Source organism: Macaca mulatta, chromosome 17, assembly GCF_049350105.2.
Source record: "Macaca mulatta isolate MMU2019108-1 chromosome 17, T2T-MMU8v2.0, whole genome shotgun sequence".
NCBI classification, from domain to species: domain Eukaryota; kingdom Metazoa; phylum Chordata; class Mammalia; order Primates; family Cercopithecidae; genus Macaca; species Macaca mulatta.
In genome coordinates, this window is record NC_133422.1 from 66,315,261 (window position 1) to 66,329,026 (window position 13,766).

At 32.0% G+C, this 13,766-nt stretch overlaps 1 protein-coding gene across 2 annotated transcripts in view; it reads right to left on the bottom strand.

The window, feature by feature from the left end:
- The window catches only part of DACH1 (dachshund family transcription factor 1), a 435,676-nt gene that overhangs the window by 129,690 nt on the left and 292,220 nt on the right, over positions 1-13,766 (bottom strand). Inside the window, exons 4-5 of one of the 2 annotated variants that reach the window (XM_015121170.3) lie at positions 10,646-10,801; positions 10,069-10,241 (exon numbers count right to left, since the gene is read on the bottom strand). In XM_015121170.3, the coding sequence (XP_014976656.1) occupies positions 10,069-10,241; positions 10,646-10,801 (329 nt within the window). The remainder of the gene's footprint in view (positions 1-10,068; positions 10,242-10,645; positions 10,802-13,766) is intronic. The other variant, XM_001082626.5, reaches the window with a different exon arrangement.

Sequence of the window (13,766 nt, forward strand, 5' to 3'; positions counted from 1 at the left end):
ATAATCTTGTCTTGTGTGTAGCCAGCCATAATTCAAAAGTTTAGTTTTGTATGGTTTTGAAGTATCTACACACTTATTATAGAGGATGCATTCATAAGGTTATATATGTAGAACTCCTTTATAATTTGTATAAATATATTAAGAAACAATACTGCAGCTAACTGCATACATAGCCAGAGATATATACTCTTAAAGTCTAATCTTGATTTCTTGAAATTCTAATAGAAGCATAGTTTGTCTAAGCTTTAGAGCTAATTCCTAATACATCTAACTGTTAACACTTGGGTTACACAGAAATACATGGTGTATATTTAAGAAAATGCATTGCTATATTTTTATTAACAGAATTTTCCAAATTAACCATTCTATTTTATTCCAAAGGTCACTCACATCAATGCTTATCTATCAATAAATTTTAATATTTTTCTTAATAATTATATTAATGCATATGTTTGGTTGAACAGACATAAAGTACAATCTTGAAATAAATCAGTCTCTCTAAAATGATTTTGCAAGTCTGATTTTCCTGTCATAATAGATTTCTTAGTAGTGCTAATGGAAAGCATGAGAATATAATTTTTCTGAGATATTTAACTCATAAAATGTTTAAATACTTAATGCGTAAATCTCTGGAAACAATGATTATGCCATTAAAATAATTCCTTGTTTATTTTAACATTTCCCATATAACTAGAAAAATGCTTTATTAGTCAATGTACTTAAATGTCAAAGTTGTCTGTGATCAACCCTTTAATTCATGAATTGTTCCATTATTCATTTACACATCCAAAATACTCTTAAAAAGATATAATATACTAAGTAAAAATAAATTAGATTAAAATCTTCATGTAAAATGGATTTTAAAAGCATAATTTAAAGCTCAGTAAATATCTTTAAGTAAAATTATAGTATTTAATTTACATTTAACTTAGTTTTTGCTTTAATTGTAGTTTTGTGTTCAAGAACAAAGGATACAAGGACAATTAATACTGTTATTTGAAGAAAATATTTTAATTTATGCAAATTTTTATGATTTAAAAGCTTAACTATTCAATTGAAACTTTCTATAAATTGACACACAACATATTCAGTCATTTTACTTAATGTATAATTTCAATCTTTGGAACCTAATGTATTGTTCTTTGAAGAATTTCATTAAAGTAAAATCCATTGAGGAAGTAAGATTTGAATACATTGTTGCACAATAAATTAATTTACTTCAACAGCTTAATTCTTTTATCATATTTATATGCTTGCCTTTCCAGAGTATTCTATAAGATGGAGAATAATGGAGACAATAAAGAATTGCTTAGGAGGGAATCTCATAATTATTACTGAAACAAAATAGATAATGAGTTTTATTCAGACATAATAAGAAAGAAGCAGTTCAATGTCTATAAGAAAACTATGTAAACTGGATTTATCATTTCATTTGTGTAATACCCTTTAACCTCCAATAAGGGGCTGAAGCAGGATAGAGAGGAAGAATATTTAATGTAATACTTCAACACACTCCTTTATAGTCCTGCATCAACTTCACTAATCAATAAAACACAATCTTTTGCAAAGTTCCATCCTTATAAAACTCACCACAATAATAAATGAAAATTTAAGAGAAGTACTCTTTCACTGAAAAAAAGGTCATACTAATAAACTAATAGTAACAGAAGAACAACAAAGGAAAAGCTGCATTTTTGCCTCTGGGTAGAACAAGAAGTATTTGGTCTGTAGGATAATTCAGAGTCAAAAATAGAATTCAGAAACAACGTACTCAAATTCTAAAATAGAAAGTGTAAAATGTTCAGTACTACACACGTGATTAATTATACATTTTAAAATTGCATTATCTCAGCTGCCCCCTCTCCACTTTAAAAATGTATATTATTGAATTAAAATATTTTCTTAGGGTAAGTATAATCACAACTCATTTCTCTAAAGGATGATTTCATTTACCTTTTATTTATTTTGCTCTCCTTTTAATTCTCTTCATTTTTTGTTTTTCAATAGAGATTCCCTAACTGAATAGGATACAGAAGTGGGGAGACAATTTGTAATATTAAATTTTGTGTTGTTATTGTTTGTTTTTTTGAGTCAGAGTCTTGCTCTATCACCCAGGCTGGAGTGCAGTGGCACAGTCTCGGCTCACTGAAAACTCCACCTCCCCGTTCAAGCAATTCTCCTGCCTCAGCCTCTGAGTAACTGGGATTACAGGCATCTGCCACCACTCCCGATTAATTTTTTGTATTTTTAGTAGAGACGGGGTTTCTCCATGTTGGTCAGGCTGGTCTAAGTGTTCCACTCGCCTAGGCCTCCCAAAGTGCTAGGATTACAGGTATGAGCCACCGTGCCCAGCCTAAATGTTATCTTCATATAACTTTTAATTTATACAATTGATGAAGTTGACCATCACTTTATATAAACAAAATTTCTCAGCTTTAAGAAAACTCAGGCTTAAATACATTAGTTCAATGAGTATTTACTGAACAGTTACTATGTACCAGGCAGGATCTAGGCTCTGGTTATATAAAATTAAGCAAAACTGACAAAAATTATTTTCCCCATGGAGCATGTATCACACCTGGTAAATGTAGTTAGTGAAATGCAACATCATTCACACAAAGAGTGGTGTTCAAATTCCTTTGTTTTGGAAAAATGTGCAAAGAAGACAAATAGCAGAATTGGAATCCTGTATTCAGAAAAATGCTTAAAAAGTACTTTTAAGAGACAGTCAATGATGTTAGCCTGCTTACACCTGGTTAAGGACCAGGCAACCTAAATCAAGATTCCATAGCTGAGGAAGCCCCAAACAATAATGCACATAGCTTTTAAAAAAACTTTGATTATGGAACTCAAAAAATACTCAAATTTTCTAAACATGAAACTGGCAAGGCCCCGTGAAACAACTTAATATAATCTGAAACAACTTAATTTTATTCTCCTGTTGTCTTTTTGCACTTACTCATTGGTGGTAGGGAACTACATTTTTCCCAAGTGTGTATGAAAATTCACATAGCCTTGTAAATTTTTAGGTTGCTATTTGATAACATAAAGTTACTTTAAGCAACAAAATAAAATCTTGACTCAGGAATTATAATTCAGAGCCATCTGACAATAAATACTGGCATCTTAATTAAAAGGTAGGACTTCTTCCTTAACTACAGCCAAGGGATATAGAGGTGAAGGAAGAACAGCAAGGAAAAAAAGGTAAGTGCTGATTTGACCAGCACTGCCTTTAAAGGCATCAATCTCTCTTGCATGATAAATGTTTAAAGTCAACGTTTAAAGTAGCAAGGCACAAATGTATGTTCTTACAGGCCACCACCACTACGAGCCTCTCATCTGCAGTTCCCTTGATGAGTCTCATTCGTTCCGATGTTCCTTTGACCCTTGAGTTTCTTGCATAGTGACATCTGGGGGCTTGGTTCAAGTTGATGTGGGGGTACGATTACTTCATAGATGGTGTTTCATGCTTCTATAATGAGCGTAATGTCTGGTTGGTTGCCTTTTATGATGCCAGCCACCACCGATGATCATGGCGGCAATTCATCACTTCATTAGGGCTTGCAATTTCCTACACACTTATTTTCTAGAAGGTTTCTATGATCCCAAATTTACCTCATGAATCATTTGGTTATTCTTAGGATCAGTTTTTATGGAAAAGGCAGGAAAAATGCTTGATCCCGTCCAAGTATTTATCTTTAAGCCGTTATTGTCCTTTATAAACATCAGTTCCCCCAAAATTCTCCAAATGTGAACAATGAGTTTCTTTTTAGTATTATTATAAAATCATGAATTTAAACATGTAATGTATTTCAAGGTCTGGATGTTTTATTAGTGGTGGTTGTGTTATAATACTTTCTTTTTTAGGTTAACATCTTTTTTTCATATTTAATATTAATATTCAAATAAACCTAAAGAGAACATAATTATTTTTTAAAACCAAGTAAAATTAAACAAATTTTTGGGAAAAAACTTTATGTCTAAAAGTGTTGCATACACTCGGAGATGTTTATGTTTGTACAAAGAATAAACGATTCTGTAACTAAAAACAAACAAAGTACATGATGTCACATTGCTCTAAGATTCACTCTACTTTGTGAATTAGGTCACTCTGGTTGTAGTTTTTATAATCTTTTCACATTTTAAACTTCATGCAAGTAATGTCCTATTTCTTAATATAGTATTTTAAGAACTTACTTTAAAGTATGAGTACAATTATAAATTGCATTTTTCAATGTTTAATTCTTTAAATGAGAACGTCACAAAGTCTCTCTCACACACACACAGAGACACACACGGAGACACATAACAGATCAGCAAAGAAAATTGACAAATTTAAGTCATATTCCCTATTTTCAGAAAACTGTAATGTGTCACAGGAAGATGTGTATCTAACAATGCAGTGTACTTTGAATGTTGTCATATTTCTCAAAAACAATTCTACATTATCTCTGAAAAAAATCTTAAAATGCATTTAAAAATCTGCTTTGCATACTATGCACTACAAACCCCAAAAGTCCTTGACTAAAATAAAGTCATGTATAAAATTTTTATTAGGTAAAATGAGCAGAACAAGACCGGGCGCGGTGGCTCAAGCCTGTAATCCCAGCACTTTGGGAGGCCGAGACGGGCGGATCACGAGGTCAGGAGATCGAGACCATCCTGGCTAACACAGTGAAACCCCGTCTCTACTAAAAAATACAAAAAACTAGCCGGGCGAGGTGGCGGGCGCCTGTAGTCCCAGCTACTCGGGAGGCTGAGGCAGGAGAATGGCGTAAACCCGGGAGGCGGAGCTTGCAGTGAGCTGAGATTCGGCCACTGCACTCCATCCAGCCTGGGCGACAGAGCGAGACTCCGTCTCAAAAATAAATAAAAAATAAATAAATAAAATAAAATGAGCAGAACAAAAAAAAAAAGAGACAGTCAGAGAGACAGAGGTCTCATCATAGAATTATGACTATATTTCACAAGCTTGACAGGGATTCCCTGCAAAATTCTAGAACTTACTTTTAGACAAATGATTTTGGATACTTGGAGAGAAAACAAAATAGTAATAAGATGAAAATCATGTCGGTATAGAAAGACTTCCAAAGATTATATAAATAGTAATTTAATCATTATGACAACCTAATGGGGTAGTATTGTTATTACATACAAATACAAATATATTAAATAATTTGTCTATGGTCACACTGGTTGGAGGTGATAAAGTCGAAATGCAAATCCAAGTAGTCTTTTTTCAGAACACATGCTTTAAATCACTAAAATATGCTGCCTTTCTTCCTTTCAATATTACTTCTATTTCAGCAAGGATGCTTTTTTCAAAATCGTTACAACATTGTGAATTTATTAAATAAAAACTGAGAAAAATATTGATTCATTCAGGAGAATTTTGGGTAACATAATGAATGATACCTAAGATAATCAATTAATAGAACATTTCAACCTATTAGGAATTTTCCAATGATAAGAGAAATTGATCTCTTGATTTATATTGTTTATTTTACTCAATCATTTAAGGTAATAAAGGAATACATCCTTTTAAAATTTGGAAATGATACAAAGGTGGCATAAATAGCTAATGTGATAGTTTGGGATGTTAATACTCCAAAGTATCTAAAGACCCTAAATCAACGGAATGGAAACTAAAAAACTTAATGTGGATAAATAAAAATTCCTAACACAAATAAAAGATGAAGAAACACTGGCTTAACAGAATTTTATGTCAGAAAGGCAAGAAATTTACTGAGTCAGACATTCAGCTACCAAACAAATCTTAAGAACTATGACTAGATTTATAGATTATTGTCCAAATTGAGGTTGATGTCTAGTGTCTCTTCATTGCACAATTCAATTCTAGAGGATGGTGGGATAGAGGGTAACTTCAATAAAAAGAAGGCAACCAAAAAGATGAATAGTCAGAACAAATTAGAATAATTGGCCTAGAAAACAGAAACACTATAGGTACCGAACCAGAGGGCTTAAATATTGAAATGGCTAGAACCCTGAAGAATTAGCAGACAGTTTTCTTCCAATAAAATATAACCAAGTTAAGGTAGAAGCTATTGAGATGCAAATTTTAATTTGATTAATGAATATACTTCTCACTCTTAAATTTGCTGAAAATAGATTAAGCATCCTACAAAAGCTTAGATATATGAAAATGAGTAAGAAGGATGTGGGAATTATTTCTCCATTATGGGGGAAGCTGAATTACATAACATCTCAAGTCTAAGTTGCTTGATGTTCTATGAATGCTAAACAGAAAAAGTATATGGGCATCACTGACACATAAGAAATTAATACAGGTACAGTTTGTAATTATTTAATATATCTCTGCAGATATTTAGGGAGTTAGAGAGAGAAGGGGGAATTGTGCATATATCCACACAACTGGGAATTTTAATTAGAATTATTATTGTCTAAACAGTATATGTAAATTTCCTCCTCAAAATAATCTTGATTATACTCAATACAACCAGCCATAGAAAGTCTAAGTTTAGTACTTTAGCAGACCAGACTCTTTCATGGACACTTGCATGTAAAGCAAATAACAATGCCATAGTGGGAAAGTCTTCATCTATCTAGTTTTCTTTTCCTCAGTGCCTTTAATTCTTTCAACCGTAAATTCTCAATTATTTTATTTTATTTTTTCTACTTGGTTCTATTGTGTTTGAGAGTTTAGTTTGAGCTGCTTCACTTTTCCATAGTCTGAGATTCACGTGGGTTTGGGTTAATCAGAGGTCTAACACAGGTATCGACAAGCTTTTTTGGTAAAAGGCTAAATAGCAAGTATTTTAATCCACTCTGTCTTTGTACGTGAAAATAGCCATAGACATTACATAACTTTAGATGTGGCTGTATCCCCAGAAAAACTTTATTTACCAACACTACATTTTGAATTTCATATAATTCTCATGTGTCATGAAATATTTTTCTTTCTATTTTTTTCCAACCACTTAAAAATGCAAAACCATTCTTAACTCACAGGTCATAAAAACCAGCAGCAGAATAGATTTCACCCAACATTGGAAGCTTGGGGATTCAGACCCTGCTCCATTTAATGTCCTGGCATTGAAGATATGTTATGAAAAAAAATTTTGGAGCTCCTTCACTTCATAGAAACAGCTAAACAAAGAATACTTTAAAATATGTAACTCCGAAATCTATATTTTTGCTTCTCTTTGTCCTACAAATTCTTATTGCCATTTGCATTTAGGTTCAGTTTTAAGTCTTGTCATTACTCTCAAAAAATGTAAACGGTATATTCCAACTTTTAGAACATCTCTCAAAGTTCTATTTTCTCTTTAAAGGCTATTTCTCCAGTTGCTTTATAATTCCGAGATATGGGCTCAATCTTCTTTGATATTTAACACTTCACTTGCAACAGACCTTCACACTTATTAATAGAATCTTCCCAGGCAAACCAATGTGTAGTCCCTATTCTAGTTACCCACATGTGTCCAATGCTGTTACAGGGGATGTAAGAGTCTACCATTTTATTTGAGGAAAATAAAAACTTCCCCCAAACTAAACTTAATTAACATCTATTAAGTGAGTTTACTAAACTCTGCCTGAACTACACAGTCAACCAAAATATACATTTAGACAGATTGATTTGTTAACTTGTTCTCTCTAATACTTAGAACTTCTTAGAGGACCTATTCCTCACGCTTATTCTCTGAGGACACTCACTTGATTTTTATCAGGTTATGTGGATGCCTTTAAGCATCTAAAACTGTTAGAATCATCTCCTGCCTTTCTTAAAATGTGTTTACTTTCAGTAATCTTTACCTGTCACCATCAAACTTGAAGCTATGCGAATGGCCTGTCTCACAAAATAAGGGTGCCATGATAAAAATGGGCCTTTCCGCCCTTCCACAACAGCCAACTGAATTTCACTTTGATGTTGGCAATAAAAACTATCAGATTTTACTTTCTATAATCATTCTTAATTACAGCCATTGTTCCCTATTTGGCTGCTACTATTACCATTTACATCAACACATTCAAAATCCACAACTCCCTTTAATCCGCATGTAACCAAGTTTCTGAAAAGATTTGCAACAAGAGACGAAGTGAGATATCTCTATGACTTAGTAGGCGTTGGCACATGTTTCAAAACATAAAGCGACCTCATTTTCTTCTCTTTTTGTGTATTTTCTTTCTTTCTTCATATACCCCCCTCCTTTCCATTCCGAAACTTAATCTAAGAAAACACAGGAATGTTTCTGACTTCCCAATCATTGAGTCCCAAATTATTTTCTATAGACTTCTCCCAGAGGAAACTCAACTTCTTCCTCCTGCTTATCGAAACTTTGACAACCAAGGATTTATTAAAAGGAGTTCCCCCAAGTATTCTAATTAGCAAGTAGCAAACTATTTTTAAAAATATATGTATATTGCAAAATAAAATAAATCAAGTATCCTGATATAAATAAAGGCTTTTGGATGCAGGAATATGTAAGCCATTCCTCATGCAAATATTAGCTACAGGTCATAACTTAGACACCCATTATGACTTTAAACTGCTAAAATCTGCTCTTCTATCATATGTTTGCCTTATTTATTAATGTAAATCTTACCTAAATGAGAGATTTTAAATAGTTACCAGTTTTGAAAGTAAAAATTACATAATTAATATTATGAGATGATTATAGTAATCACAACCAGATATTTTTAATGAGAATAATCACATTGTATAAATTAATACTTAGTACCCTGTAACGTTTGCTTAAAGTAGCCATTGAGTACAATGATGAGTAGACTTAAATGGATTTTTCCCTCAGCCAAAGTCCTCTTCTAGATAACTTTAACGAGCGAGGCAATCAGAGTGCTTAATTCTCAATAATACCTATTACCAAATATCATCATAAATCAAACAATACAGTGATATCTTGCTTATTGAATAATCTGGTAACAATTTCCCTCTTACAGAAGAGTTTTCAAAGGTCTTTTTTTTTTTTTTTTAATCAGTTCCTTGGCTGAGATCAATGTGGCACTCACTGGCGTTCTCTCAGGTGGCGATCTTTGAGTAGTTGATCCGGGTCTTCTGTGAGACTTTGGGTTATTTTTCCTCTGGTATTGATACTACAGAAACTGCTCAAAGCATCTGGGACATATCTTTGTTTTTAGAGCCTTTAACATGAGAAAAATTCCTATTTGCATATTACTCAACATTGTATGTAAGTAGTAACAGGGCCTTTTACATAAGATGTGCTCCAGAGGCTACCCTAAAATTTAAGTGTATTGTATTCAGAAAAATGGGATAATTGTAATGTCAAATAATGATCATGAAGCATAAAATATCTTTTACTTAGTTTAAAAATCAATAATCTATTCTTAATTTTTTGTTATTTCTTACTCCTTGGCCAATCAGACAATGCACTTAAAATAATTTGATTTAAGTACACATTTTAAAATAATATAAAGGAAAAAGATTATATATACATATATATATATATAAACTCATACAATTCACACACATACACACACAGATTCACAGGGATAGAGGAGACAGAATTGTGTATATATGCACATATGAAGTTTATATAACAATAATGTTACCTTCAATTTAGTGTATTTTTGAATGTGTGGAAACTTCCAATTTTATTACTTCATTTAGTTTTCACAAAATAATCCACACTAGATTATGCCTTTATTAGATATTTACTAGAATCAGGAAGATTGAATTACATGTCTAAGGTGACAGAGCTAGAAAGTGGCAGAATTTATCCCTTCTGGGCTTCTGATTCTCCTCACATAAATGCTCATAACACCACACACACATACACACAACTACCCATGTAAGAACACAGACAATTTGAACTATAACATTTAATGTCCTATGTTTTTCTCTATCTTAATAGATATATAGAGAATTTAAAGCAACCCTAGCCTGCCTAAGTAAGTAGTGTGCCCCTGGGGCCACTTGCTACTCTTTAAATAATCTATTTACTATCACTTAGCTTTTTAGAGTTCAAATGTACTTATGGAATAAGAAAAATGGATTAATAGATGGTGGCTTAAGATGAACATGCCAAAATAATTGTATAAAAAAAGAATTACCTTAATAACTGATGTCTCCACTCTGGATGGGGGACTCTGAACTTGTGCTGCTGCAGCCATATTTGCAATGGTGCTGAGGTGGTTCATCTGGCTCATTGCCATGGTGACAGACGCTGGAGGTAGGCTGACAGGAATTAGAGGGTGGGGCATCATCATAAAAGGAAGTTCCAGTCCTATAAAAAATGCACATATATCATCATTGCTCTGGAGGGCATAAATCATTAAAAATTGAAACATTCAAAAGTTTTCTAATAATGATAGTCAAAGAAAAAATATTTTTCCTCTTCGTATGCAAAAATTTCACTCACTACTCAGAGAAACTAGGCTTATAGCTATTTGGTTTGGTCCCATGGTTTTTCATTTCCTAACTTTTCCTGTGTTTAATACAAATGGTCAATTCTTTGCTATATTATTCCTGTAATCTGTCTGAATCTTGCTTAAAATACTAGGGTGTTCTTTAACTTATCCCAATTAGTTATGTAAATATAGTATATCTCTGTATTATGTCTTATTTTGCCAACTGATAATTACAATTTTTAAAACTACGATTTTTTAATGCTAAAAAATGCCATCGTACCATTTGGCAGAAGGTGGCTCTGCTGAAGATGGTTGAGAGGATGACTAAGTGGAAGGCTACGTGCTCCAGGCAAGCGGGGCTGGGTTACAGAGGCCTGAGGTCCCTGGGATGGGGAAGAGGGCAGTGTTTCCTTATCCCAGGAACCATCACTGCTGCCTGTGGGGAATGAATATAAATTACTTGGATATAATATTATTCCAAATCTTAAAACGACTAATTTAAAATGACGTTTTAAAAAATATATCACATTTGGAGTTGGAAAACTGATTTCTAGGGAAATAAGCTGAGGTAAGTAAATTTCCCCTAAGCTGCACATTCTTTTTGATTTTCTGTTTCTTATATAGGATCTCAAAATTTTAAAAAATAGTATTTCTGCAACATTTAACCTAGTGGTGGAGTCTAATACTGTGTTGGCTATCCAGCTTAATATTAAATTGTCTCTATTATATTAACTAGATAATTAATTACTCCTTGGAATTGAAACACACTAATATTTATAGAATGCAAAGTTATCCTTGTAGTAAATGACATCCTAGGCATCAAATAAAGTGCCTAACTTCATTACACAGCAAATCCTAAAAATGGAGCCATTAAATGTCCAGCTTGGTTAGACATTGTACAGAGAACACAAAAGATCACTTTATAGAATATAATGCCAAAGCAAAAATTAAATATGCATGCATATTTGTATGAATAAATACATCACTTGTTTTCAATAAAGAGAAATATACATTTATGTCTCCATGTCAATGTCACTCAACTGAGGACCTGCATTTCAACATTGGTGGCAATTCCTTGGATTTTAAAAGCTCACGAAATACCTTATTAGAATACTCCTTGGAAGGTGTTTATAAATCATTTCAATTTCAATGTGCTCTCAAATTAAATTAATTCAATATTAATTTATTCCTTAACTGAATCTGTTGAAAATACAAACTATCCACTTAGAGGAAATTTCTGTAATATCTCTATTAGCTCATGACTTTTTTATTTCTTAAAAAAAGAAACCATATTTTCATATAATATGCATAGAAACAGCAGAGTTGGTAAAACTCCAATTTGATGCTTAAACTCTGCTAAAAGCCTCATTGTAAAATCTCTATGACATAGTTCTTAATGAAGAATACTTAGTTACTGCCATGATTTTTTCCCATTTACTTCATGAAGACAGTTAAGGTTCAATATAAATTCAAACTCATTAGCTCAATACTGTCTGGATCTTAGAGTAAATTGTTCAGAAGTGGGTAATGAAAACTCAATTCAAATTCTTCAGCAATCAAACAAAGCAATTTTATTAAACAATGAAAAGAATCAATTAAAATGGATATCTTTATTATCTTTATTATTTTACAAGAAACCATGACAGCTTTTGGTTTTAAAAAAGTTTATAGCTTTATGCAGAAACGACTCACATAAATGAAATTTCTCCAGCTTGCTCCTACACTGTGATATAAAAGTTCTTTTCATATTCACAAATTTATACACCTTATTTCTGTTCTCATAACTTTTTTGACACTTATTCTAAGGTACTAGTCAAACATGCAAGAACTATAAATAGATGAATTTTTCAAATGTATGCTATCAAGAGATTATTATTATAAAACATTGTAAACATCTTCTCTTTACATTGCCTTTATCAAAGTACATGCAATTTTTTATTGCAGGCTTAATTCCCAAAATCTGTGGGATCTGATTTGGTCAAATGTTATGATTCAGCATTGATTTTACCTTGTATGTTATCAGTTAAAACTGACTATCGGGATATAGAAATCATGCTTTGGAATAAATATTATTTTAATATAAAAATTGTGCTGGAAAGTAAGAAATAATAAGTAATTTTCTCTATATTTTATACTTCATTTAAATTTTCAACAAATGTAACCATTACATATTCATAGTATATTGCAGATAATTAACTAAAATATGGAGTGGAAAAATAGACATTCATTATTTTGGATTCAGTTTGAGCTCCATTTACACCTATAATCTACTTTTGTTTTTCTGTTCACTTAAACTAATGTCCTCTTTTATTGAAGTCCTTATTGCCAGGATAAATAAATAAATGGGAAATAGTTATTTCTGCAAATATATTTAAATTTCACTCATATCAGTAGAGATGCACAATAACTCTATTTTTCACATTATTAAGGTGTAAAATATTATCTTAACATTCTGATTAAATCACTCTGAAAACAAACTACAGACAAAACACTATTCATTTTCACATCTGTTTTTGCATCACAGATATCAGTCCCTTGTGCACAGGTAAATATCAAGCATTCATATGTGAATTTTCTCTAGTAAGTTTCTAATGCTATATTAGATTTTCGCGATACATAGAATGCTTCTAGCCATCTCCGCCAATCATCATTTGTTAAATACTCATGATGTTAGCTCATTTGGGTAATAAATAGAGCAAACAATTAAGAAACTAAGTCTGATGAAAAATATACAATATATAACCAAGTCAGCTGTAAGTGATTTTTACATTATTTATAACATCCTTTTCCTCTATTAGCATGAATAAATAAGAATTGAAAATAGGCCACTTCAGAACAAGACATGCCCATAGTTATTAAGTGCATATTTCACAATTTTGTTTTAAGCCAACATATAGCACGGTATAAACCAGCATATATGTACTATGCTTACACACAAAATATATATATACACACATAAATACCTTTAAAATTCATATTTACTATTAAGACTGCAAGAAACAGCAGCAGATTCGATATATAAGAAACTTCTAATATTCGGCAGGGGAAGACAGAAACAGAAAAAACTGACTTACTGGTATTACAAATATACTAATACCTACATATTTAAATATATGGAATTTATATATAAAGAGTGACTGTGTGTGTTTAGTTTTTCTTTTGTGTAAAAGATGGGACAAGGAAGGTTATTTCAAGATTTAGTGTAACTGAAATTCAAATCTGTAAGGACTAGGTGTGGGAGGTCCTCTCCCCGCTTAGTCCCTCCCCATTCCAACGTTAAAACAAAGCTTTTGAAAAATAAGTTTGATGTAATGTCTTAGTCTTCATGGACTCAGACTATTTCCCTGGGCTTACCCTCACTTGATATTTTTACTGCATTTTGTGATACATATTTTATGATG